Below are 25774 nucleotides of genomic sequence, written 5' to 3'. Positions count from 1 at the left end.
CCCTCACAGGAGGAGATCACCCCTCCCCTCGTATACAGAATGCTGTTTTTTTTAATGTTAACTTACATTATAGCACGAATAGTCGAGACATTTTTGTCTAGAAGCCGTCTATTCAGGTTGTACCGATTTGTCTCCTTGCATGTATTGTTGTATTAAATCGCACCCACACATTATTCTCAAAGAGCTTGTCTCGTCTTTTGTCTATTTCGGAGCTGGCAGCAGATTTTCCCTTGACAGATAAGTAGGTTGAGTTCAATTCAATCGCGGTTTATATGGTACCTCACAAAAGTGCAAATACACGCCTGATTAAAATTGTCAGACCAGTTGAAAAATTGCAAGAATTGACATTTTGCACTGTTGGATCTTTAGGAGGTTCCAAGTAGAGCTTCAAAATGCAAAAAGAAGAAATGGGAGGGAGACAAAAACAATTTATTGTAGTCAAGCATTAAATTGAAATATGTTGTTCATTAGCTGATCAAAAGTTTAAGACCAAAGTAAAAAACCAAAACACCCCAAACTATAAATAAAATGAGGCAGTAATGAGTAGCTGCACCGTTCTTGTTAATCATCTCAAAACTTGGTGCCCCCTGCAACATCTCCACATAGCTCTCTGCCATTTGACGCCCCTGCACAACCTGAACCTGAAGGAAAAAGCACCCCAGATCATGGCGCCCCCTCCACTGTGCCGTGTGGAAAACATCTCAGGTGGGATCTCCTTGTCATGCCAGTAACCATCAGCCATCAGGACCGTCAATTTTACATTTACATTTTTTCTCATCGGAGAATAAAACCTTCCTCCTTTCAGTGTCCCATGTTTGGTGCTCTTGTGCAAATTCCAAAAGGGTAATTTTGTGTCATTGAAGAAGACGAGGCCTTTGAAGATGTTTTTTGTTCTTAAAACCGTTCTCTTGCAGATGCCGACTGGTGGTTATCGGACTGCAGAGAAAATGACATTGAATCCTCATTTTTGCCAAGATTTTGTCTTTTAAAGGCTGTGACCTTGAACTTTTAATCAGCTGACGGACAGCCTGCTTCACTTTAATGCTTGTTGGCGATACATCTCTTAAACCAAACGTTTTGTCTCACTCCAATTTCTTCTTTTTGCATTTTGAAGCTCTAATTAGAACCCCCTTAAGACCAAACAGTGCAAAATGTCAATTCTTGCAATTTTTCTACTGGTCTTAAAGTTTAGATCAGGAGCGAAAATGTGCAAATTGGGCCCAATTAGCCATTTTCCCTCTCCGGTGTCATTGCAGAGATGAGTGGTACTGACGCACTGTTTTATGATGCACTGCAGTTTGTTAGTTGGCACAATTACGCAAAAAACACTGTGGAAACTTCATGCTGTGTAAGCCCTACTATTTTGGTGCAAGTGTGTATACAGGAATAAGTATTTGTCTTTTTTTTTCCCCATTTGAGTCACCGTAGAACTGTTCCATCATGTACTGTAGAAGAGTTCCATCAGCCTATTCATAATGTGACAGTAGATAATGAGCTAACTAATACCAGACGCCACAATTTTGTCATCTTTATTAAGAGGAATTTAATTTTCTTTTTGCTTTCAGAGTCAGTCTCAATGCTACCATTGTGCCAGCTGCAAATGTGCTAGTATGTTTACTTATTTACTTTTTTCAGTGCTTCAATCTTGTCTACTGTTTTGTTTCATTGTTCACAAAAATGTGTGGCATTAAAAATAATATCCCATTTAAAAAAAAGCAGGAAACTTGATGATCCAATCGGGGCCTGGGTCTGAACTCTAATACTAATTGTCATTCTAGCTACAAGTACTGAACTATGTTGATTTTATTTTATTTTTTTGTACACTGTTAATACATGCTACTCGTATTCTAGTGTTAGCGTCAACTTGACATTTTCTATACTGCACTTGAGTTGGTTGGTTTGTGAAAAATGTTCCACTGCCGGGAAGCACAGAGCACTGGTATTGTACCTAGCCGTTCCCTAGACGCTTCACTGCTTACTAGATTTGCTCGATTTGCTAGATTTACTGGATTTAGCAGCTTTGGTAGCTTTAATGTCCATCTTGGTCTTCTGGATCCGAGAGAATATCTCCTTGAAGAGAGCCTTGTACTCTGGAGTGTTCTGTCCCAGACGCTTATCCACCGCCTCCACTTGCTTGCCAATCATCTCAATGGCCTCTGGTGTTGAGGGCGACTGGGTGGGGGTCGGTGGCGGTGCAGGGGTGTGGCCCATGGCGCAGTCCTTCATGGAAGGGTCTCGGGAGACGGGTCGGGACGTCTGGACACCAGCGTGACAGAGGCTGTCCTCATGGCGTCGACATTTTCCCAACAGCTCTTCGTACTTCTCCAGCAAAGCGTGATACTGCTCATCCACTTCCCTGAGGATGGACATGCCTCGCTTCCTCACGCTGTTGGCGTGCAGGGCGTAGCTCCCTCTCCTGCGCCCAGATGCATCCCGGGCAACAATGGCGTTGAGCGCGGTGTCGCTACAGCTTTTCCTCACAGGGTTTGACTCAGGGAGCGCTTCCCCGCCCACGCCGGCTCCGCCCTCCGCCTCCTCCCTCACGCCTCCTCCCGTCTCCCCGACGTCACCCTCCAGGAAGGTGTCAGTCTCCGGGGTGTTATTGAGGACCGTCTGGGTGAGTGTGACACCATCATCTTCGTTTCCAAGGAGGAAAGTTCTGGCGCGGCGTAGCTGCTGCAGCTCCTGCAGCTCCACCTCCAACTCCCGCACCCTTGCCTGGCAGCTCTCAGCATCCTGGGAGGAAAAACAATCAAACTGAAACATTGATTTACAAAAAAAATAAATAACACTGGCGATGGAGTTAAACAGTCACCTGCACACGTGTTTGCAGACGCGAGAAATCTGCAAGTAGGAGGTTGCACTCCTTCTCCACACCCTCTCGACGGCCCCTCTCCGTCCGGATAGCTGCTCGCAGAGCTGACACGGCCTCCCTCAGGTGCTGGTTCTCCTCTTCAAATGGCTGACGCTTCGCCTCCACAGAGAAGCTTTCAGCCCTGCCCACCACAAACTCATCCTCGTATCTTTTACAAACGTCACAAATAAAAATAAGCACGCTTAGGTGAGCAAGCATACGCTAAGTCAAAACGGAAAAGATATGACTTTCATGGATAAATGGTTGTGTTCCTGTCCTCTGTTGACTAGTTCACTACCCTTCACTCGTCGGACAGCCATACCTGGGTGCTGTGCAAAGTTCCCTCAGACAAGGGAAGGAGTGAATGGTCTTGCGTCGTTCCCTCTTCTCCCTCTTGACTCTGAGCTTTTCCATGGAGCGAAGCTGATCCACCTGTCCTGTGAGGGACTCCACCTGATTCTGCAGAGTCTCAACGGTCCCTGTTAACCTGATTTTTAAAAAAACAGGAAAATGAGCTTTTTTGGGGGGAATTTTGCCCATCATCCACAATCCTTATGTGAGACGTGACCACATGTCTCTGTCTCTTTTCTATGTGTTGTAAAGACATAAAAACAAATAAGAGGAAGCTAAGAATGCACATAACAGGATGCACCTATTCGCCTATAAAGCGTTCTGAACAAAACGGCAACAATGCTCCACTTACATAAGGTGACCTGCATATTAACCAAGCTACGGTGACGTTGTTATTGTTATTAACATTGTTACGCCGAAGAACTACTTTACACCAAACCGGCTAGCTACTAGCCAGCTAGCGACTAGCTTCACCACACACTCGCTCACAGCGAGTCAGAACCGCGCTCACAATGCCTCAGGCAATGCTAGGTGTGGGTGTTAGTTTCCATGTTGCTATGTGAAATCAATGCGCCCAGGAAGGAAGCTCCAGTAATGCTTAAAAATGACCAAAATACTGTAAGTATTACATGTTATCATGAATGTGCCTGTTACTACATGGTTATATAAAACCATAAAACCTTGTTGGACGCGTTTTGATAGCGGGCGTTCTAGGCGGAATAGGTGTTTCCCATTATGTGCATTGATGAGCTGCCTCTTTTTAACTGTTTTTATACCGTTATAACACACAGGAAGGAGAAAGACGTGTGTTCCTGTCTCACATATGGGCAAAATTCCCCAAATGTGCAGTTTTCCTTTAAGAAAGGAGAGTGATGAAGGATTTGCAAGAGAGTGAAGGCTTTACCGCTCTATCTTTTGCTGCGAGGCCTTGCTGTTAATCACAAGTGTTTGGTTGGTGCGTTCAAGCTCCCGTGCAGTCCCGTCCAGCTGCTCGTACACTTTTGCATGCTGCTCGTTCATGTCCCGAAGGACTTCGAGCTGCTTCGATAGGTACTGCACGATAAACACACAGACACACTATAAGGACTTTGAGCAACTGAAGCAACGAGGGAAATAACTCCTCTGCTGATTTTGTAAGTTCGTTTTATTGAAGACCTGTGGAGGGAGCTGATGCTTCGAGTTGCCAAGCGACAGCCTGGAAACCACCAAGATTTGGAGAGCACAGTTTACGGCCGTTAATTGGTTCCAGACAAGCTAAGTGAATTTCCGCGAAGTAGGGTTCAATATTAATAAACTGAATATTTTCATAGTTAGATCATAGCAAAGCTGTCATTATTAGAGCCCTCTAGACATAAAATAACAGCCCTATAGTCACCTTTGCACTCATATTACCCAACATAGCACATACAATCAGAGAAAATAAGGCATTTAAGACATAAAAAAGACTCTTGCTCATGTATGTTTCAATAAATGTCTTCCGTGCGTGTGGACAGGAAGCGACGTCGGGGTTTCCGAGTTGAATTTTAGCTGGAGTGCGGCCACAGCAGTAGCCCGTGTTATTATGATGATGATGATGATGATTGTGTTATGATCGTAAGCCTGTCATTGGAGATCAAGGGCGTGTTACTAGTGACACCCAGTGGCCAGCGTAGACCACAGCTCAGCCACGTCTTGTAATTGTATTTTAGTTCATTTAGGATATTTTTATGCTTGAAAATGCTTAATTTAGTTCAGGAATACATAACATTTGCTTAAATAAGCTTTTTTGAAGAAATTACAGGCTGTAGTCAACCATGAAGCAGCAATCATCAATGAATTGTTTTTCGAAAATCAGCAATAGAGTGAGGGAGTGATGTTCAAACAGCGATGGAGCGAGGGACGGCTGTAACCTTAAAGAGGAGCGGACCAAAAAGCCTTCTTGAGATGTGCGCAACCCTGGTGACCAACTACAACGACAAGCTGTGACTCGCTTGGCAACAAAGGTTTCTAAATCATGTTTTTCTTGAGGATCACTCAATAAAATACAAATAAATGTACCGTAGAACCTGCGTCATTAATGCGTCATTAATCCGTTCCAGAACCGAAACGTACGCTAACCAAATCAATTTTTCCATACGAAATCCAATTAATCCGTTCCAGAAAGCCAAAAATGTTAACACAAAGCACGTTTTCATAGTTTTACAATTATGGTTTTACATACCAAAAATAATTCAAAATGCATATAAACACATAGAAATGAATGAAAGGGACAAATGATCATTTAAGGTTACTTTTACCTTCATTGAAGACGTGATACTTGACGTGACTGCTCCCAAAGACACGATGTGGCACCAAGACACCACACGGACACCATTTTTTTATTTCTTGAATTTAATAGTGCTTCTCACCTCAGTAACCCAAAATGGAGCCAAAGGAAGTTGCAAGTACCAGCATTTTGATAAAGAAGGTAGGGAATTCTAGAAATAACTCATAGCAAAACAAAAAATGGTGTTCGTGTGGTCTCTCGCTGCCTGTCTTTGGGAACAGTCGCATCTTCATTGAAAGTAAAAGTAACCTCAAATGTTCAGTTTTCCTTTTCAATCGCCAAAAAACACTTTGAAATGCATATAAATGATGAATGAAATGGATAAATTATTTAACATTTAAGGTTACTTTTGCCTTCACTGAAGACGTGATTCTTGACAAAGACGATGTCGCAGCAAGATCAACCCCGACACCACCTTTGAGTTATTTCTTGAATTCAATAGCGTTTCTCACCTAAAGTCTCTGCTTATCTTTTAGTCACGCTACAGAAATAACCCAAAAACCCCAAAATAACCCAAAATGTGGTCAAAGAAAGTTGCAAGTGAACAAGGTGAGAAACATGACCAGTGTTGACAACAACTACAGAGTCGACGGGCGACGGAGCTAAGTTCTGGTTCTTGTTTCCATGTATCAGCAAGCTAATAGGCTGCTAACAAGGACGTTTTGTGATAAAAACATATTCAGAACATACAGTAGTTGGTCTCACGCAGTGTATTAATAACACAACTTATTGTACGCTAATGTACACAAACTGAAGCAAAATAATGGTGTAAATGTTTTGTATGTTAACTGAAAAACACGCTAACCGGGGCGCACGCTAACCGAGGTTCCATTCTACTTTTTTTGTTTTTTTCTGGATTGTTTATATTCTATTTGTCTCTTGTCTATACCCCCAATCCTCAAACTGCTCTATTAAACGCCTCCCTCCACACAAGCATTTACGCCAATAAAATCCTGGTAGAAGCATTACCCACACAAATTTCACCACTGAATTACGGTATTATCCATCCATTTTCGTGAGCTGGAGCCTATCCCAGCCGACTGGCACACCCTGGACTGGTCAGCAGTGAATCACAGGGAAGATATAGATATTTACACACAACCATTTACACTCACATTCACACCTGTGGACAATTTAGAATCTCCAAGGCTCTGTATTAAATATAAAAAAAAATATGGAAAAAAACAGCAGACATAAGGCACTGCCTTGACTATCTCTCCTACCTCAATTTCTTGCACTTGCTCTTCATTGGTGATGTACATCTGCTGCAGGGAGTCCTCCAGCTCCTTGTTCCTTTCCAGCAAAGTCTTCCCAAGCTCTGCAGCCAGGTGCAGGTCTAACCGTGAGAAGGGTTAAGGAGGTATGAATACTGTACATCATGTGTACACAGAGAAAGAGCAATATGGTGAGAAAGACTAAGCATGACATGTTAGCATATTCATAGACTGTAGAATTTTGGGTGGAGAAAAAGGTGTGAGGTGTGAGGGATAAAAAAGTATACAGGAAAATAAAAAGGGCGAGGGTCATTTCACAGAAAAAAGCACATACTGCAGCAGAACAGGTTGGATTAACTGCTGCTGTGGTCTATTTTAGCTCAAGTCATCCCATCCATCACTTTGCTCATCACTCATAATTTGACCTGTACTGTGCAGCAAGACCCGTTTTTAGAAGAAAAAAAACCTTTTTCAAGATTAGTTGGGAGTGTTACGATACGCCGTAGTCACGTTTCGGCACGTTCGTCATAGACACAGGCTGGTTGAGATTCTGACCGTACCACAATTTCTGAGGGAACAGCAATTTTTAGGCAACTTTGACAAACTTTTGGCTGTTTTAAAGCCTGCCCAAATCAACAAACACTGCCTCACATAAGTTCTATGATGACACCGAAGTCAATCAAGGGTCCATGACAGAAACCAAGCAGCAAAATTACTGTTGAAATCTGCATTCAGATGTCATACATCAGGGGTGTCCAAAGTGCGGCCTGGGGGCCATTCGCGGACCGACTGTGATTTTATCTGCCCGCAGCACAGTCTAAAAATAGAATTTAACAAAGAAACTTAATTAAAAAAAACAACAGCAGCAGCAAAAATGGGAAAATCACTCCAAAGTAAAAATATTAAGACAAGAGTTGTCATCTAGCAAGGATATAAAGCCATCATTTCACAAGAATAAAGTCATAGTATGAGGAAAGAATTGTTGAAAGTAGTTGAAATATTCAAGAAAAAAGTTTTATTGTCAAAAACAATGACGAAAGTTGTCATTTTTGGAAACTTAGGTTGGGGGAAAATGTTAAAATATTAAAAGAAAATCTACAGGAAAGTTGGAATATTTGGAAAATTATTTTCAAAAATCAACAGCAGAAATTTTACCAGAGTGAAGTCAAAGTAAGAGAAAAAAAAAATAGTTTTCTAATGAGAAAAAAAAGTTGCAATTTTATGAGACTAAAGTTGAGGAAAAATATCATTTTAGTAACAATGTTGAAATTAAGAAAAAAAAATACATTGTTTTTAAAGACCCAAAATATTCTGTGAATAAAGTTATAATTCCAAGAAGAAAATTTACAAGAGGAAAGCCGAAATGGAAAAAAACACGAGAAGCGGAAAAAAACAGTTATAATTGTACGGGAATAAAGTTAAGGAAAGTTATTAAGGAAGAACAAAAGTTGCAATTTTCCAAGAATAAACAGGTATTATGATGGAAAAAAACATCATTTTTAGTAGCATTTCATCTCTGTTACAAAGGTGAAATGCAGTTTTTTCTTGCGCTACGTATACTGTAGCTTCTTACTATGTCTTCCTATATACATGTTGCTTTACAAAATACCCAAGTGGCCCTTGCATCCTTTCATTTTTCAGTATGTGGCCCTCGCTGGAAAAGGTTTGGACACCCCTGTCATAGACGCTAGAGAGGAAAGCAGCTGAACGCATACGAGACAAGAGAAAAGGCCAACCAATCAATACAAATAATTGTATTAGAAAACATCACAATCAATACTTGCCACACACTACTGTCTGTTCTCTCCAGACAAGCCTGAAGCTTGAAACAATGGAGCTAAAAGTCAGGCATCATCGTTCATTTCCTTGCACGTTGTTGCTGTTTTGATGAAAAGTGTCTTTTTCAGAATGTGACGTGCACATTTGGAGTAAACGTGCGTTTGCGCTCCGTGTGTTGATTTATTATAAGGCAGCGTTGCTTCGCTGAGCATGTCACTCAAATGGAATGTGGAAGAGACGTCTTCTGCTCCCCTTATCTTGTGTTGCAGACATTCATTTTGTATCATAGCAATAGTCATAGGGCTGCATGATTATGTGAACGCACAAATACACACTATGAGCTAACGTTTTAAATAAATCACACTGTTCTTTTCGCACATTATTAGACTTCTCATTAAACATCCAATGCTGCTGACCAGTACTGTTTTTTTAAATAGAAATGAATAGAAAGACTGAAAATAATCCATCACGTCAAAACATGCCACGCTCAGTCACTCCAGAGCACATTCACGCACGTAATAAAGACAAGTCAATTAATCAATGCAATTGCAGTTAATCAATGATAGCCAGTGCAGCGGTGCTAACTCGCCCTGACCAGTGACGCTTGCTGAGGTACGGGGAGAGTGCGTCGGAAGTGTCATGCTAACAACAACGCAGCATGAGACTTTGATTAAAATTGTGAGCCAACTCGTTAAGTAAAACAAAAAAATAGGATTGAACGTTTGTGTTAATCAAGATTTTTTTCAGATTTTTTTGTGCAGCACTACTCAGTAATATTCTATATCTGTCAAAGCAGTATGTTACAGGTCAGTACAATGACCTTTATGTTTAATTTATCTGTGCTTGGTCAACATAAAATATTAGTAATTGGTAAATGGAGCACTAAAAGAGTGTTGGTAGCCTCTCGTGAGATTGAAATCAAGTCTGAGCTGGTACAACCAAGCATTTGCTTCTTGGACGTCAGCCAGTAGGGACTGGGAAACAACACAAAAGGCTCAAACAAAGACGCTAATGATATGTTTGACTCGCACTTGTTTTTCTGCTTTTCCAGTTGTAATGTCAGCTCCAACACCAGCGGGAATTCCAGTGGATCACATCTTCAGTAAATGAGTCTGTGTTAATACATTCACATTTAAATTCACTTTAGTTGTTACATTATTTAGCTCCACAAGAAAGTCACAATATTAGACATACAGTGGTGTGAAAAAGTGTTTGCCCCCTTCCTGATTTCTTTTTTTGCATGTTTGTCACACTTTCATGTTTCAGATCATCAAACAAATTTAAATATTAGTCAATGACAACACAACTGAACACAAAATGCAGATTTTAAATGAAACTTGTTATTATTAAGGGAGAAAAAAATCCAAACCTACATGGTTCTGTGTGAAAAAGTGCTTGCCCCCTAAACCTAATAACTGGTTGGGCCACCCTTAGCAGCAACAACTGCAATCAAGCGTTTGTGATAACTTGCAATGAGTCTCTTACAGCGCTGTGGAGGAATTTCGGCCCACTCATCTTTGCAGAATTGTTGTAATTCAGCCACATTGGAGGGTTTTTCAGCATGAAGCGCCTTTTTAAATTCATGTCACAGCATCTCAATAGGATTCAGGTCAGGACTTTGACTAGGCCACTCCAAAGTCTTCATTTTGTTTTTCTTCAGCCATTCAGAGGTGGACTTGCTGGTGTGTTTTGGATCATTGTCCTGCTGCAGAACCCAAGTTGGTTTCAGCATGAGGTCACAAACAGATGACAGGACATTCTCGGAAGACAGCAGAATTCATGGTTCCATTTATCACAGCAAGTCTTCCAGGTCCTGAAGCAGCAAAACAGCCCGAGACCATCACACTACCACCACCATATTTTACTGCTGGTATGATGTTCTTTTTCTGAAATGCAGCGTTACTTTTATGCCAGATGTAATGGGACACACACTTTCCAAAAAGTTCAACTTTTTTCTCGTCAAATCACAGAGTATTTTCCCAAAGATCTTGGTGATTATCAAGATGTTTTGTGGCAAAATTGAGACAAGTCTTAATGTTCTTTTCTTTCAGCAGTGGTTTTTGTCTTGGAACTCTGCCATGCAGGCCGTTTTTGCCCAGTGTCTTTCTTATGGTGGAGTCATGAACACTGACCTTAACTGAGGCAAGTGAGGCCTGCAGTTCTTTGGATGTTGTTGTGGGGTCTTTTGTGACCTCTTGGATGAGTCGTTGCTGCGCTCTTGGGGTAATTTTGGTTGGCCGGCCACTCCTCTTCCATGTTTTTGCCATTTGTTGAAAATGGCTCTCACTGTGGTTTGCTGGAGTCTCTAAGCTTTAGAAATAGCTTTATAACCTTTATAACCTTTTCCAGAATGATAGATCTCAATTAATGCCAGTTAAGTTATGTTTTAACAGGGGAAGATATCACTTTTTCACGAGGGGCCATGTAGGTTTGGATGTTTTTTCTGCCTTAATAATAAAACGTTTCATTTAAAAACTGTGTTTCGTGTTCAGTTGTGTTGCCATTGACTAATATTTAAATTTGTTTGATGATCTGAAACATTTAAGTGTGACAAACATGCAAAAAAATAAGAAAATCAGGAAGGGGGCAAACTCTTTTTCACACTACTGTAGCTCTCATTATCATGCACTACTGCCACCACAATCATAAACATATAGTGTTAATCAATGCTGGTAAACGCTCATTTGTTTGGATGTAAATTTTGAAAATAGATTTTGTGAAGCTCTTGCCCTTTTTTCACTGGAATGACAAACAGTAAGAAACCCAACGGTACCCACTGTCGTGACAGGAGCTAGTATTCGATTTGAGTGGCCACTATAAAACCTTTCTTCTGTATAGAAAACCTCCGTAGGCAGTGTTTTAATTAACATGACATTCTTAACAACGAGATGTTAACTCCTGTGTACCGGAGGTGGGAGCAAGTCAGCGTTTTGCAAGCCTCACGTCAAGACAAGACAGGTCGCATCAGGTCCCAAGTCATAGGCGTGAGATTTTCGAGTCCTTACAAGTCATAAGCACTGTTTCGTGTTCACCAAATAAAATACCACGACAACAATGTAACAATCTATTCAATTTGACAAATACAATGAATTCACTTTGAATTTTGTATTTTTTTAAATAAACTATGACCAGTGTGACAAGACGTAGACACAGAAAAAGAGTGCTGACATAGCGTTCAGGATTTAGAAATGTAATCCACACATTTGTTGTTTGTTCTCAAACCTGATTGCACGTCAATAAATGCGTTCAATGAGGCAGATTCAAAGGGAAAATATGTTGTATTGCTGGAAATGACATAATAAAAATCACGGCAGTTGGATACTTTGAATGGGGACACATTTTACTCAGCACATTCACTGAAAATCTCAATGGTATTTTCAAGTCATCGGCCTAAGGTCCGAGTCAAGTCTCGAGTCATTGACGTCGATTTGCAAGTCTTTGATGGTATTGTCCATGTCGCGTGAGTCGAGTTCAAACCTCTGCTGTGTGTACTGTGATAAAACTAAATACCTACGCTCCTGAACAGGACACGTTAAAACATTTTTACACATGCTGGATTGAGCCCTGCGATTGGCTGGCGACCAGTCCAGTGTGTGCCCTGCCTCTCGCCGGAAGTCAGCTGGGATAGGCTCCAGCATACCCGCGACCCTCGTGAGGATAAGCGGCATAGAAGATGGATGGATGGAGGTAAAATAATAAAGCTGGGTGGACATGTAAAAATTGATTGAGGAAACATCCTTCAGAAACTGCAAAGTGCGTTGTCATAGCGCAGCAATGCTTCTTGCGGCATCGTTTAACTCACACGGGACACTCGAACACCTTACATTTCATCCACTCTCACACCTTTTGGCATCCACTGATCTTTTTTTGGGGGGGGGCAGCGTACAAAAAGTCTGGAAGACGAATCCATGCCATAGCAAAGAAACCTCCGCATCAGCATTGATTCACCTTGAGCGGTATTATTCTGATGAGTTGGCACGACGACGGATGAGGAAAGTGGTGTTAGCGTGAGAGCACAGTGTTTTGTAAAGTGAAACGAGTTCTGTTATACATAAAGCTAATGCGACGCCACAGCCTTGAAGCAGATGCATGTTTAAATACACTATAGTTGAAATTCATCACTTAGTGTATTGCTTATGTTTCTGCCCATATGACTTTTTCATACTGTAAAGCACCTTATCAAGCGCAGTACTGCTCGAAAACTATGATTGAATTTTTTTATGTGACTTATTGATACCAACTTTGATTTTTTAAAGATTTTCCACTTTGATCTTTGTATTAAATACCTTTTAAAAATACCAAATTTAACCCCAAGATTAGGATTTAATGATTGCCATCACTGTATTTATTACAGAGAAAAATAAATGCTAAAAACTATGTATATTAGTTATGTACTATTCTTCCATACACTGTACATATGCAATATGTTGTGTATTCAGTTGTTTATTACTAGTTGTTTTATTGTTGCTTATCAGACAATTCCTTAATTAACAGTGCAAAAATAAATTCGTAATAATGACTAGCGAAGATGCTCGATCGTGTGAGTTAAATGTGTCATGCTAAGAGTGAGTCTTTGTTACGGGCATGGCAGCTGACTGGCCGGCCGGCTACAGCTGCTTCCTGCTGGGATGCTGCGGCCAAGGAGGAGGATCTTACCCTGCTCCAGGTCCCGCTGGTCGTACCAAGGCTCTTCCTCTTCGGTAACGAATTCATCCATTGTCCCTGAGCTTAGCATGTGTGAAGCACTCCGGTGTGATCCTCCTCCAGAAGCGCAGTTCTGTCTTATTCTTGCACACCGCTGTGGCTCCTGTTTCCGTCCTCTCCTCGGTATTTCCTCAGTCCCTCCTACATCCCCCTTATCTCCAACTCATCCCCCCACCGCCCATCCCGACCCTGAGAGTCGTCGCTGTTGCTGCTGCAGAGACGTGGCAGTGATGTTGCAATAGCGGTGCGCGGGTCGATCCATATACCAATAATAACGATATCAAGGGCAGTATTAGCGTTATTAGCGAATACTAGCGTTATTCACATCGCTACATTGTCGATATTGTTATATTTATATATTGTTTACAAAGTCAGCTAATACAAAATACAAAGGATGTGAATGAAACCCTATACTAGTTTTAGCGTTTGTTGGCGTATTTTCCCCGAACAATTGTATGTAATAAAAAGGGAGTTATTGTTTTATTTTGCGATTACTTTGTCTTGTATTGTTGCACGTCTATATCAAATTGTTAAATATTTTTAGTTTGCTTAAAATCCATGTCCTGTGTTTTATTCTCACTATGATCGACAAATTAAGAGCTTGTAAAAATATGTATCGGCAGTATTTACTTGGTATCGAAGCGATACCACACTTTGCAGTATCGCCCAATCCTAGTTGCAAGAGCTGTGCTTCCGGTCTTCCTTCAGTTTGCAGCATTCGCGATGCCTTCAGGTGCTGCTCGTAAATCCCCAACATAGTGTCGGTCTGACTCAACCACACGTGCTACATGACAAATGTGCCAATGATACATGAGTCACTTATTTTTTTTTTTATATAAATAAAAGCGTTTTCACATTTTTCACGCGCGCAGTTCTAAAATCCCCATCTATAGAACATTTATCATGTCAACGTCATCTACAATTCTAACATGGCTTTATGTAATTCTGAAACAATTCCTCACTGAAGCCTCCAATCAAATACATTCTCATAATTTAAACCTATTAAAGACTGTGTGTGATTTGTACATTTACAACGAATATTGCTGTAATACTGTATGTTGTATTACTTTACATTTATTATATGTCTTTTTCCACATCAGTCGTTATACTGTTTCATACTATAACAGTAGCTTACTACATACAAGGAGTCTGTGATCTCCAGACATGAGACATGCCCATTCTGAAGCCACTAGAGTGCCAGAAGTTGAATAGCCGTTAATACAGTTTTAGCTGCAAGAGAGCTATCATTCACTTTACTGATATAAAGACTGCACTGCTTTATATTGAGCTGAATGGGAAATTTGCTGTTCTAAACGTCTCTCCTGCAACACGTTCTGCAAAGGCCTGTTGTTGTCTGGAAAAAGGCGGTGGAAAAAATTGCAACATGAAAAGTAAAGCTGGAGTGTATATTTGGAATGCGCACTAAAACATGATTTGTTATTGCTGGCAGATAACGATTTTGGCAGCTGTGTCTGAAACTGGATTTACGGCCCAATGGGGGACAAAAGACCAACCGGATTCAATGGTTAGTATCGTTTTGACCACCAGAGGGCATGCATAGCTTAAGAAAAGGTACTCAAATTGCATATTTTACTTATGGCAGTGATACCCTTGTGCTAAGTTGCTATGTCAGCCAAGGACAGTGTACAGGCATGGGCAAGAGTTTTGTTAATTATCCAAACATTAATTTTCACAAAGTCTGCTGCCTGAGTTTTTATGATGGCAATTTGCAAATACTCCAGAATGTTATGAAGAGTGATTGGTGAGTGGCAATTAATAGCAAAGTCATGAAATAGAACTTAATCCCAAAAGAACATTTCCACTGCATTTCAGCCCTGGCACAAAAGGACCAGCTGCCATCCTGTTAGTGATTCTCTGGTTAACATAGGCGAGAGTGTTGACAAGGACAAAGGCTGGAGATGACTCTGTCGTCTTGGTTCAGTGAGAATAACAGACTGGAAGCTTGAAGGGTGGTGCTTGAGATATTTGTTTTTCCTCCGTTAACCATGGTTACCTGCAAGGGAACACGTGCAGTGATCATTGCTTTGCACAAAAAGGGCTTCACAGGTAAGGATATTGCTGCTAGTACGATGGCACCTCAATCACCCATTTACCAGATCATCAACAACTTCAAGGAGAGAGGTTTAATTGTTGAGATGAAGGCATCAGGGCACCCAAGAAAGTCCAGTAACCGTCAGGACTGTCTCCGAAAGTTGATTTAGCTGTGGGATCGGGGCACCACCGGTGCAGCGCTTGCTCAGGAATGGTAGCAGGCAGGCGTGAGTGCATCTGCATGCACAGTGAGGCAAAGACTTTAGGAAAATGACCTGGTGTCAAGAAGGGCGCAAAGAAGCCACTTCTCTCCAGGAAAAACATCACGGACAGACTGGTATTCTGCAAAATATACAAATATTGGACTCCTGAAAACTGGGCTAAAACCATTTTCTCTGATGAGTCCCCTTTCTGATTGTTTGGGACATCCAGAAAAAAGCTTGTCTGGTGAAGAAAAGGTGAGCGCTACCATCAGCCCTGTGACATGCAAACAGTAAAGCATCCAGAAATCATTCATGTGTGGGGTTGCTTCTCAGCCAAGGCAGTGAGCTCGCTCACAATTTTGCCTAAGAACACAGCCATGGATAAAGAATGGCAGCAAAATATTCTCTGTGAGCAAATTCTCCATCCAATCACAGTTTGGTGATAAACAAAGCCTTTTCCAGCATGATCAGGCAGTCCGAGTCAAGTCCTGAGTCACTGATGTCAAAGTCCAAGTTAAAGTTGCAAGTCTTTGAAGATATTGGCCGGTCGAGTCTAAAGTCATCAAAATTGTGACTTGGGTCTGACTCAAATCCAAGTCATGTGACTCGAGTCCACACCTTAGCAATTTACTATGACAGTTTTTTAAGAGTGCAATGTAGTTATCATGAGCTCTAACTGGTTATGCTAGCTTTCTTCGGACAATACGCAATACACACTTTGTTAAAGTTTACATAAATGCAGTTAAATTGTACTATTGTTTATTTTGTAAAATACTGTTCAATACAGTTTTTGTAAAATATACACATAGAAGCAAAGATACGGTGGTGTGAAAACGTGCCCCTTCCCGATTTCTTACTTTTTGGTATGTTTGTTATACAAAAATGTTTCACATCATCAAACAAATCTGAATATTAGTCAATGACAACAAAACTGAACACAAAATGCCTTTTTATTATTAAAAGAGAGAAAAATTCCAAGCCTACATGGCCCTGTGTGGAAAAGCGATTACCCGTCCCATTAAATTTAATTGAGATTGAGACCCCAAGAGGTGTAGGTGCACCTCTGGAGGTGTAGGTGTGTGCAGATACGCAGGAGACAGCTGTGAGTGTCAGCCATGAAAACCAGTCTTCTTATTTGGGCTGAATGACAATTTTTGTGCAATGCAAACTGTAATTGTGGGTGGGGGGAAATGTTGTTCTATTGGACCAGCTCTACGCTCTAGCAAGAGTACTGGAGGGTACATGGCCTGGAAAAGGCATTCGACCGTGTCCCTCACGATGTCCTGTGGAGGGTGCTCTGGGAGTACGGGATTGGTGGCGCGCTACTACGTGCCATTTGGTCCTTGTAGAACCGGAGCAGGAGCCTGCTTCGCATTGCCAGCAGTAAGTCGAGCCTGTTCCCAGTGAGCGTTCGCATCCGCCAAGGCTGCCCTTTGTCACAGATTCTGTTCATAATTTTTATGGACGGAATTTCTAGGCACAGCCAAGATGTCAAGGGGATCCAGATTGGGGGCCTTGGGATATATCTGCTAGACAATGTGGTCCTGATGGCCTGATCAGGGTGTGATATTCAGTGTTTCCTGGGGTGGTTTACAACTGAGCGTGAAGCTTCTGAGATGAGACTCAGCACCTCCAAATCCGAGGCCATGGTTCTCAGTCGGAAAAGGGTGGATTGCAACCTGCAGTTTGGGAACGAGGTCTTTTGCCAGGTGGAGGAGTTCAAGTATCTTGGAGTCTTGTTCACGAGTTGGTGCACGAGGTCGACTAAACAAAGTCAAGGAGGGCGGTGCGGTCCGACACGGAAGTCACATTTGGTTGACATCTCTGTAAGCGTGAGGTCGACAGGTGGATCAGTGCAGCGTCTGCAGTAATTCGGTCACTGCAACGGACCATCGTGGTGAAGAGAGAGCAGAAACGGAAGGCAAAGCTCTCAATTTATGGGCTGATCTATGTTCCCACCCTCACTTGTGGTCATGAGCTTTGGGTCGTGACCGAAAGAAGGAGCTTGTACATACAAGCGGACAAAATGAGTTTCCTCCGTAGGGTGTCTGGACTCACCATAAGAAGTAGGGTGAGGAGCTCCGTCATCCCGAAGGAGCTCAGAATAGAGCGGCTGCTCCTGCACATTGAGGAGCCTGTTGAGGTTGCTCGGCATCTAGTCCGGATGCCTTCTGGACGCCTCCCTGGTGAGGCGTTCCGGGCATGCCCAGCCAGGAGGAGGCCCCTGGGGGAAACCTAGAGCACGCTGGAGGGATTATTTCTCACAGCTGGCCTGGGAGCGCCTTTGTGTCCTTACGGTGGAACTGACCAGAGACCGGGAGGTCTGGGCTTCCCTACTGAGACTGCTGCCCCCTCGACCTGGACCTGCATAAGTGGAAGAAAATGGATGGATGGCTCATTATTGTCATATTAGTATCAAGACCGATGCACATCTTTCATAACCTTGATAGTAATGTGACTACTTTCATGTAGCGTCTTTATCATATTAGTATGAAAACTAATATGATCAGCAACATCATTATCATGTATCAAGACTAATGTGAAGACAGTGATACTAATATGACGATACTGATGCAACTCATTTCATATCCTTGATTCTACGGAATAATGATACACAATAATGATACTACTGTTGCACATTTTTCATAACCTTAATATTAATATGACAATAATGATGCTGCTACACATCTTTCATAACCTTGATGCTAATGTGATGATAGTGATCCTACCCATGTGCATCTTTCATAGCCTTGATACTAATATGACGGTAGTGATGCTACTGATATGCATTTTTTATAACCTTGTCACTGATGTTGCTGATACACATCTTTGATAAGACCGATACTAATATGACGATAATGATGCTGCTATGTCATAACCTTGATACTAATATGACAATAATGATGCTACAGGTATACATCTTTCATCACCTTGATACTAATATGATGGTAATGATGCACAGGGCTCTGAAGACGTTTAAGGAAAACCACATTATATCTTTACATTTCAACTACAAGGAGGCCTGTTTGGCATCAGTCCTCACGGAAAACGTGCCAGGCCTCTCTTCCAGGGAGCAAACAACATAAAGGGAGCCATTGTTTTTAGTTTCATTTTGTGTTAAGACAGGTCCAGCAGAAGATCCAAATTGGAATATTGAGGGAAAAGTGCAAAGAAATGAGGGAGTCCGCTGTTAAGACACCAGATGGATTTACGTAAAACACCACCCCCTGCCATCTCCACGGCGACTGAGGACACAAAAAGAGACCCTGTTGCAGCTGGTCTCTGGCAACCGAGAGGGAGGAGGGAAAAAAGCGTTGAATGAGTGCTCAGATGTACAGACACTGAGGGGGAGTACGCGCAGCAGTGAAAGAGTCATTTTGGAAAGAAGTGTAGGAGGTAAAAAAGGGGGAGAGGCCAGTGAGAAAGAGGGAGGAGAGAGGACGCACACACAAGTAGCGAGAAAAGGAGTGAAAAGTGGACATCGCACTTGGAGGAAGAGTTCATGCAATAATCCAGAAAGGCTGCTGACCTTCTGAAAGTGTCAAACATTCAGCTGCAGTCTCAACTGGACTAAAGACAAACGGGAGGAGCAAGAAGAGGGGGAAGGTGAAGTGCTGAAGCAGAGGTCTGCAAAATATATGAAGGTCAAGTTTATGTGCAACGCAGTTTGGCAGGACTGGAAACTGTTTCCAGCTGTGGTAAGCATGTTTCTAACTTTTTTATTCACAGTGGCGGAGCCAGACATTTTTCATTGGGGTGGCCGAGGGGAGACCATTACTCACATAGGGGTGGCAATAAGTTGATACCTGAAATGTGTAGCTGGCCAGTGGGGTGGCCGGAGAGTGGTGGCCACCACGTAGCTCCGCCACTGTTAACAAACTACAGTGCAAGTTACTCATATCCATAAGCAAAGTGGGTGATCCTACTAACTATGGCAAGTGGTTTATACAATATTTGGACAACTTGGACAGAAAAAAATCAAACAATAAAAAACACATCCATGAGCAAATGTATCAATTAGTATCCAGGCATACGTGTACATTTGGGGTGGGTGTATCCATCCACACAGGGCCGTCAAGGGGGGAAAAGTTACGACAATTGACTGACAGGGGCCCCAGTCAATAGGTAAAATAATTTTGCTGTCTGGTTGTAATTAAAAAATGTATATATATATAGTCAGAAAATGATGAAAATAATCTGTTGTATTTGGTAGTGACAGTTAAATATCTACATTGACCAAAAGTAATCTTCCTTCATGAATGACCACTCACCCTAAAGCTAAATAAAATGGTTTGGAGCTGCCAGTGTCTAGTAGAATAAAGCCAGGGAGTCAAAAAAGGAAAGAGAGAAAGGTGAGAGAAGAGAGGCAAACGAAAAGGGTGTCAATATGTGACCCGTTTTTTTTTTGTAGCGCAGCCAGTCTGTGTATTGTGGAAATGAACCTGTTAGCTTAATGTCCACAATGAAATAAGCTAGCAGAGTGTTAGCATGCTGTGTTAGCCTATATCTCGCTCCTTTTTAACCAATATTTGATCAGCGCAAATGTTTAGCATGTATTAGTAAATCAGTTGTCTCTCACCCATTTACCAGATTTTAACAACAGATGAGTCAGCAGCAGCCCTGTCTCCCCATAAATGTACCCCTCCCTGTCCCAGGAAAGAAGGTGAGCAACACTGTGTTCAATGACATGTCAGTTCGTATCATTGCAAGGAGTCTGTTGGAACTATTAATTTGATTAAGGTGATTTTTTTTTTCATGGGGCCCACAATTTCTGGAGAAGCCTCTGCATCCACATATAAACAATATCAATACCAAGGGGTGTATCAGTATTGAATCGACACTAGCGTGATGACATTGATATTTTTCAGTTCTAGTTTTATTTTCATGAATATCTTTTTTGTTCACATAATTGATGACAAATCTAACAAAGAAAATAGTGATTGGTTTTGATTGTCAGTGGAAGGTTTTCCAAAATGTAAACTTTAACAAATATTTTGAAATACTGTATGTAAAAATGAATACCATTAAATGACACCGAAATAATGCACTGACTGTTATCATAACGGATGAGATAGTTCATTATTTTCTCCAACGTAGTTAAGCAAAGCAGCTAAACTATCCGTATTAATACAAACCGTTTAAACGTTTATTAATCATCCGTACAAAGATGTAATGCGCACTCTTTGCCTAGTCCTAAACAAAGTTAAGGATGGCGGTGCGGTGCTAAACGGAAGTCGCATTTGATTGACATCTCTGTAAGCCAACGGCTATGCTTTTAATACACGACGCACATACCACGTTTTGATTGGTCGTTTCGTCACTGTATTTATTAAGGGTTTGTAGGTTCGCGTTTACAGAGTCTACGTAGGTTTACGTCTTTAAAAAAACTTTCACAGTGCGGTATAGTTAAATTGACTTGTAATTTCTGACATGGACTGGCCATAGACATATTAATCAAACAACATATGTCGAACACAGAGTGTTGTCGACAAAAATCAGACAGTAAAAATATAAATTAGTAACGTGGTGGATGTCCAGCATTGTATATGCAATTTGATTTTAGTTCACTCACCTACTACCATCCTGTAAGAGAGACATTAATTTAATACCTGTATCATACTGAAAGGGTTTTTAAAAATGTTTTGGGTACCTTATTTAGCTGCATTCAAAGCTTGTACAGTCACAATCTGTGGTGTGTCTCTCTCTCTCTCTCTCACACACACACACACACACACACAGCTGCCCAAGCAATGATGACAGGCATCAAGTCACTATTGAAATGCCATGCTAGAAATAGTATGCCTTGTTTCTATTTACACCGAGCACTCAGCTGCAGTACCTCCCTGTAGACTGTACATACATGATATGACCACACAGAAAGTAGTATTTGAAGGCTAAAATGCTTTCCAGGCTTCAGGGAGTAATTGTAGGGACGTAGAGTAAAATTGCAGAGTAGTCAAGGGTGGAGTTGCACATGAAAATAACTTTTTGCATCCAGAAGCAGTAAATCTCTCTTTTATGTTTAACTTTTACAGATTTGAATGAGTTCTATTTCATTCCCATAAAGAGCAAGCACAAAGTCTGTTTTGAGCATACCTCCGTGTGCATTTGAGGACCAACATGGATATAAATGAGGAAGTGCAAGAGATTCTCAAAAAGGCTTGGACCAAATTGAAAGAGCTGCCGCAAGCCGATCCATTGGAACTGGGGGGCTTCGTTGTGATCGTCCTTTTCATTTGTAAGTCCGCTTTAGGAACATGCGCCACCTACACTTTACTGTACCTCCATTTTATATTTTCTTCTGCATACCCTTAAATGTGACCTTTGTTTCCTTTCAGGTACATTCCTCACCATGGTCATGCTTACTTGTGTCCACTGCTGCTACTGCGCAAAGCCAAAATACCAGCCCTCCAGAGTGAGACCTCTATGGAGTGGCTGAAAGTCGAAAAGCACAACAGCATTCGCAGAATGGAGGATTATGCTCTATTATCAACACAAAGTTTGAAAACGGAGGGTACCATCTGCTGGTCATATGAGGAGTGGACAGTCACCAAGAAACTCATTAAACCAGGGGTGTCTACAAACTTTTATCTATCGAGGAGCTGAAAACTGAAAAACTAAAGGAATTGGGTGCCATTTTTATATTTTACATTTTTTAAACAAGCTAAAACCAACCCATGTAGATATGCTAAGGAGTTATATACAGCTTGCATGTCAGCTGTGTTATCAGTTACAAAGTATTGTAGCTGTGTGAGTATTAACATTTCTATTTTTTTCTTGCTACATTTACGCTTTTTTGGGGGGTTCTTGTTTAATTACAATGTATTTATTTTTGTGCTGTGGGCCAATAAAGCCGCAAACAGTAAATAATCCCCTGGCTGCACTTTGGACAGTTATACATTTTGGTGATTCAGTGCACAATTCATGATCAATTTGAATAATTTTCCAGGTGGTTGTAAAAACTGGCACAAATTGTAATACAGTAGATGTAACCAGTAATGTATAAACATTTCAAATATTAATCACAGGAATTTAGTACATATACTGTATCATAGGTCTACTCTAGAAGTATTACTGATTTCTCGAGTGATACACTGATGCACAAATAACGCAATATTATGCATTGTATCTAGTAATACATGTGTACAATGAGTGTAAGAATGCAAGGAATACCATAAATGCAAAATTTAGGACTATTTTATTGGATCATGTCACTATTTAATACCAAAGTAATAAAAGTAATATTTGCAAAGCTATGTTTTAGTGGAGGTAAAAAAAGGTAGTCATCAGGTTTAAATTGAAATTGCGTATTCCAAACATTCTAATAATTGCTTCTGTAAAACACTGCACTGCTGTCGGCAGGCCTTGTTTATCGCCTCCCTCTTTTACCCTCACCACTCAGTATTTTGAGTAAACATTAACCAGACTTTGTTGCTTTAGCGTCGCCATGTTCACATCGTCACCTGGAAAGCACGTTAGGAACTCATGAGCCTTCATGCATACGCTGATACAGAAAACGGTGCCATTGCTGTTGTATATTCAAAGCGTCAGGGCTACCAGTGGATAAAGACGAGTCACTCTCTAAACTGTCTGTTGACGTACTATGTTCAAACTCACTGAACTGTGAGAGACGCTTTTATTGGGACATGGCTGTGGAGAGGTGAGTTTTTCGACTGTTTGGCAACACCAGCTTTTTTTATAAGCTTCAGCAGCTTACAAATAGAGAGACCGAATGTTTATTGCTTCTGCCAGCGTTTTATCATTACGACAAAATCAGAGCAACAAAATCTTGCTCTGGTGCGTAGTACTCACAATCCAAGTAGAGCATCAAAATGCAAAAAGAAAGAGGAGGAAAAAAACAAAATGGAGGTGCCACAATTTATTTCAAACAGCATTTAAACTCAGCAGCAATGGTGCGTTGCAGGAGGCCTTGCTTGTGCTTTTCAACTATCCTGCCATGTTCAAATACAGAAAACATTTTTACCTTTGCCATCAGAAGGTCTTGGCAGGGTGAATGTCAGGCAGAATATGAAATGAAAGCTAGATTTTAGTGCAGATTTTGACTTTTTAACTCTCAGGAATCCACAGCATCCTATCCGTGGTCTACGCAGGCACCATGTGATGACGCAGCCATACAGACATTCCCTTTCAGCACAGACTCGCTACTGCATATGAGTCTTGAAATGGTGTGAATCAGTCAAGTAAAACCAGACTTAGTATTGGCCATGATTTTTTTGCTAAGCGAAAGTAAGCATGCAATGAAACATGACAGATCATCAAAAAATTTAAATATTAGTCATTGACGACACAACTGAACACAAAATGCAATTTTTACATTTATTTTTTATTAAGGAAGAAAAAAAATCCAAACCGACATGGCCCTGTGTGAAAAAGTGATTGCCCCCCCCGTTAAAACATAACTGAGATTAATTGAAATCTATCATTCTGGAAAAGGTTATAAAGCCATTTCTAAAGCATTGGGACTCCAGCGAACCACAGTGAGAGCCATTATCCACAAATGGCAAAAACATGGAACAGTGGTGAACCTTCCCAGGAGTGGCCGGCCAACCAAAATTACCCCAAGAGCGCAGCGACCACTCATCCAAGAGGTCACAAAAGACCCCACAACAACATTGCCTCAGTGTTCATGACTCCACCATAAGAAAGACACTGGGCAAAAACGGCTTGCATGGCAGAGTTCCAAGACGAAAACCACAGCTGAACAGAACATTAAGGCTCATCTCAATTTTGCCAGAAAACATCTTGATGATATTCAAGACCTTTGGGAAAATACTCTGTGGTCTGACGAGACAAAAGTTGAACTTTTTGGAAGGTGTGTGTCCCATTACATTTGGCGTAAAAAATAATGCCGCATTTCAGAAAAAGAACATCATACCAACCGTAAAATATGGTGGTAGTAGTGTGATGGTCTGGGGCTGTTTTGCTGCTTCAGGACCTGGAAGACTTGCTGTGATAAATGGAACCATGAATTCTGCTGTCTACCAAAACATCCTGAAGGAGAATGTCCGCCCATCTATTCGTGACCTCAAGCTGAAACCAACTTGGGTTCTGCAGCAGGACAATGATCCAAAATACACCAGGAAGTCCACCTCTGAATGGCTGAAGAAAAAAAAAACAAGACTTTGGAGTGGCCTAGTCAAAGTCCTGACCTGAATCCTATTGAGATGCTGTGACATGACCTTAAAAAGGCGCTTCATGCTGGAAAACCCTCCAATGTGGCTGAATTACAACAATTCTGCAAAGATGAGTGGGCCAAAATTCCTCCACAGCGCTGTAAGAGACTCATTGCAAGTTATCACAAACGCTTGATTGCAGTTGTTGCTGCTAAGGGTGGCCCAACCAGTTATTAGGTTTAGGGGGCAATCACTTTTTCACACAGGGCCATGTAGGTTTGGATTTTTTTCTCCCTTAATAATAAAAAGTTTCACTTAAAAAACTGTTCTGTTCTGTTTTCTGTTCGGTTGTGTTGTCATTGACTAATGTTTAAATTTGTTTGATGATCTGAAACATTTAAGCTTGACAAACAAATATGCAAAAAAATAAATCAGAAAGGGGGCAATTTTTCACACCCCTGTACATAACTGTCCTGTCATTTATCTTTCTCTTCATAAAATATAGCAAAAATAGGCGTATTTCACACATAGTGGCAAATGATGATCAATCATGATGAATGACTTTGAACTAATTAATTTGATTAAAATGTTTAATCATTTGACAGCCCTATTTTTTACACTGAAAACAATAGTATAGATAAAGATTTTAGGTTTTAGTGTGATTTTAGGCACGACAATAAACTATGTCAAAATGAAAAAAATAACTACAGTCACACACGTGATGTACTGAAGCCAAGGCAAGATAAACACAAAAGCTTGTAGAACCGCTAAATCCTACTCTGGATTCCAAAGGCTTAAGGCACTGTTCTTAAACTTTTATTAGCTGGTGAACAGCTTTAACTCACCCATGTTCACCAATGCCTTTTTTCACTAAAACTCTGTTCATCATATTGTGCAGTCTCCCCGGCCAGCAACAAGCCACAGACTCACTTGATGACTGGATAGAGTGGTTCCTGTTGCGTTTACACCAGCAGCCATGGACGTTGGGCGGTTTTGTGGTCATGGCCGTGTTTGTGCTGGGAGCACTGTCTCTGGTTGTCTTTGCTCTGCTGTATGGATGCTGCCATTGCTCAGCCCCAGAAGATGAGACTCTGAAGAAGAAGAAACAGCAGAGGAAGAGGAAAAGTCAAGTGATCTAAACATGAGATCATTACATTTTGGGGCCATGTGGTGTAATT

At 41.3% G+C, this 25774-nt stretch overlaps 1 protein-coding gene and 1 long non-coding RNA gene across 2 annotated transcripts; one reads left to right on the top strand and one right to left on the bottom strand.

The window, feature by feature from the left end:
* Positions 1 to 1528: 1528 nt before the first annotated feature.
* Positions 1529 to 13353, bottom strand: LOC129177638 (cerebellar degeneration-related protein 2-like). The gene is made up of 6 exons (XM_054768977.1): positions 13160 to 13353; positions 6734 to 6846; positions 4110 to 4258; positions 3177 to 3341; positions 2816 to 3023; positions 1529 to 2736 (listed from the first exon to the last, which is right to left on the bottom strand). The coding sequence occupies exons 1-6, from the start codon at positions 13236 to 13238 to the stop codon at positions 1969 to 1971; spliced, it is 1482 nt and encodes a 493-aa protein (XP_054624952.1). The 5' UTR covers positions 13239 to 13353; the 3' UTR covers positions 1529 to 1968.
* Positions 13354 to 18666: 5313 nt separating this feature from the next.
* Positions 18667 to 21579, top strand: LOC129177117 (uncharacterized). The gene is made up of 3 exons (XR_008569577.1): positions 18667 to 19160; positions 20053 to 20125; positions 21498 to 21579. It is a non-coding gene; the product is annotated as an uncharacterized LOC129177117 (long non-coding RNA).
* The last annotated feature ends 4195 nt before the right edge of the window (positions 21580 to 25774 follow it).

The sequence above is a fragment of the Dunckerocampus dactyliophorus genome, chromosome 2 (genome assembly GCF_027744805.1).
Source record: "Dunckerocampus dactyliophorus isolate RoL2022-P2 chromosome 2, RoL_Ddac_1.1, whole genome shotgun sequence".
In the NCBI taxonomy this organism is placed as follows: Eukaryota; Metazoa; Chordata; class Actinopteri; order Syngnathiformes; family Syngnathidae; genus Dunckerocampus; species Dunckerocampus dactyliophorus.
Note: the sequence above shows the minus strand (reverse complement) of the source record. Positions and strands in the feature narration are given on the sequence as shown.

Excerpts from the sequence above, each read along its gene's own strand:
- LOC129177638 (XM_054768977.1), bottom strand. The coding sequence starts at position 13,238 with ATGCTAAGCTCAGGGACAATGGATGAATTCGTTACCGAAGAGGAAGAG. Across the intron at positions 3,342-4,109 it reads TCGCAGCAAAAGATAGAGCG|GTTAACAGGGACCGTTGAGA; the intron begins GTAAAGCCTTCA and ends TTTAAAAATCAG. Across the intron at positions 2,737-2,815 it reads GTCTGCAAACACGTGTGCAG|GATGCTGAGAGCTGCCAGGC; the intron begins GTGACTGTTTAA and ends TTTTCCTCCCAG.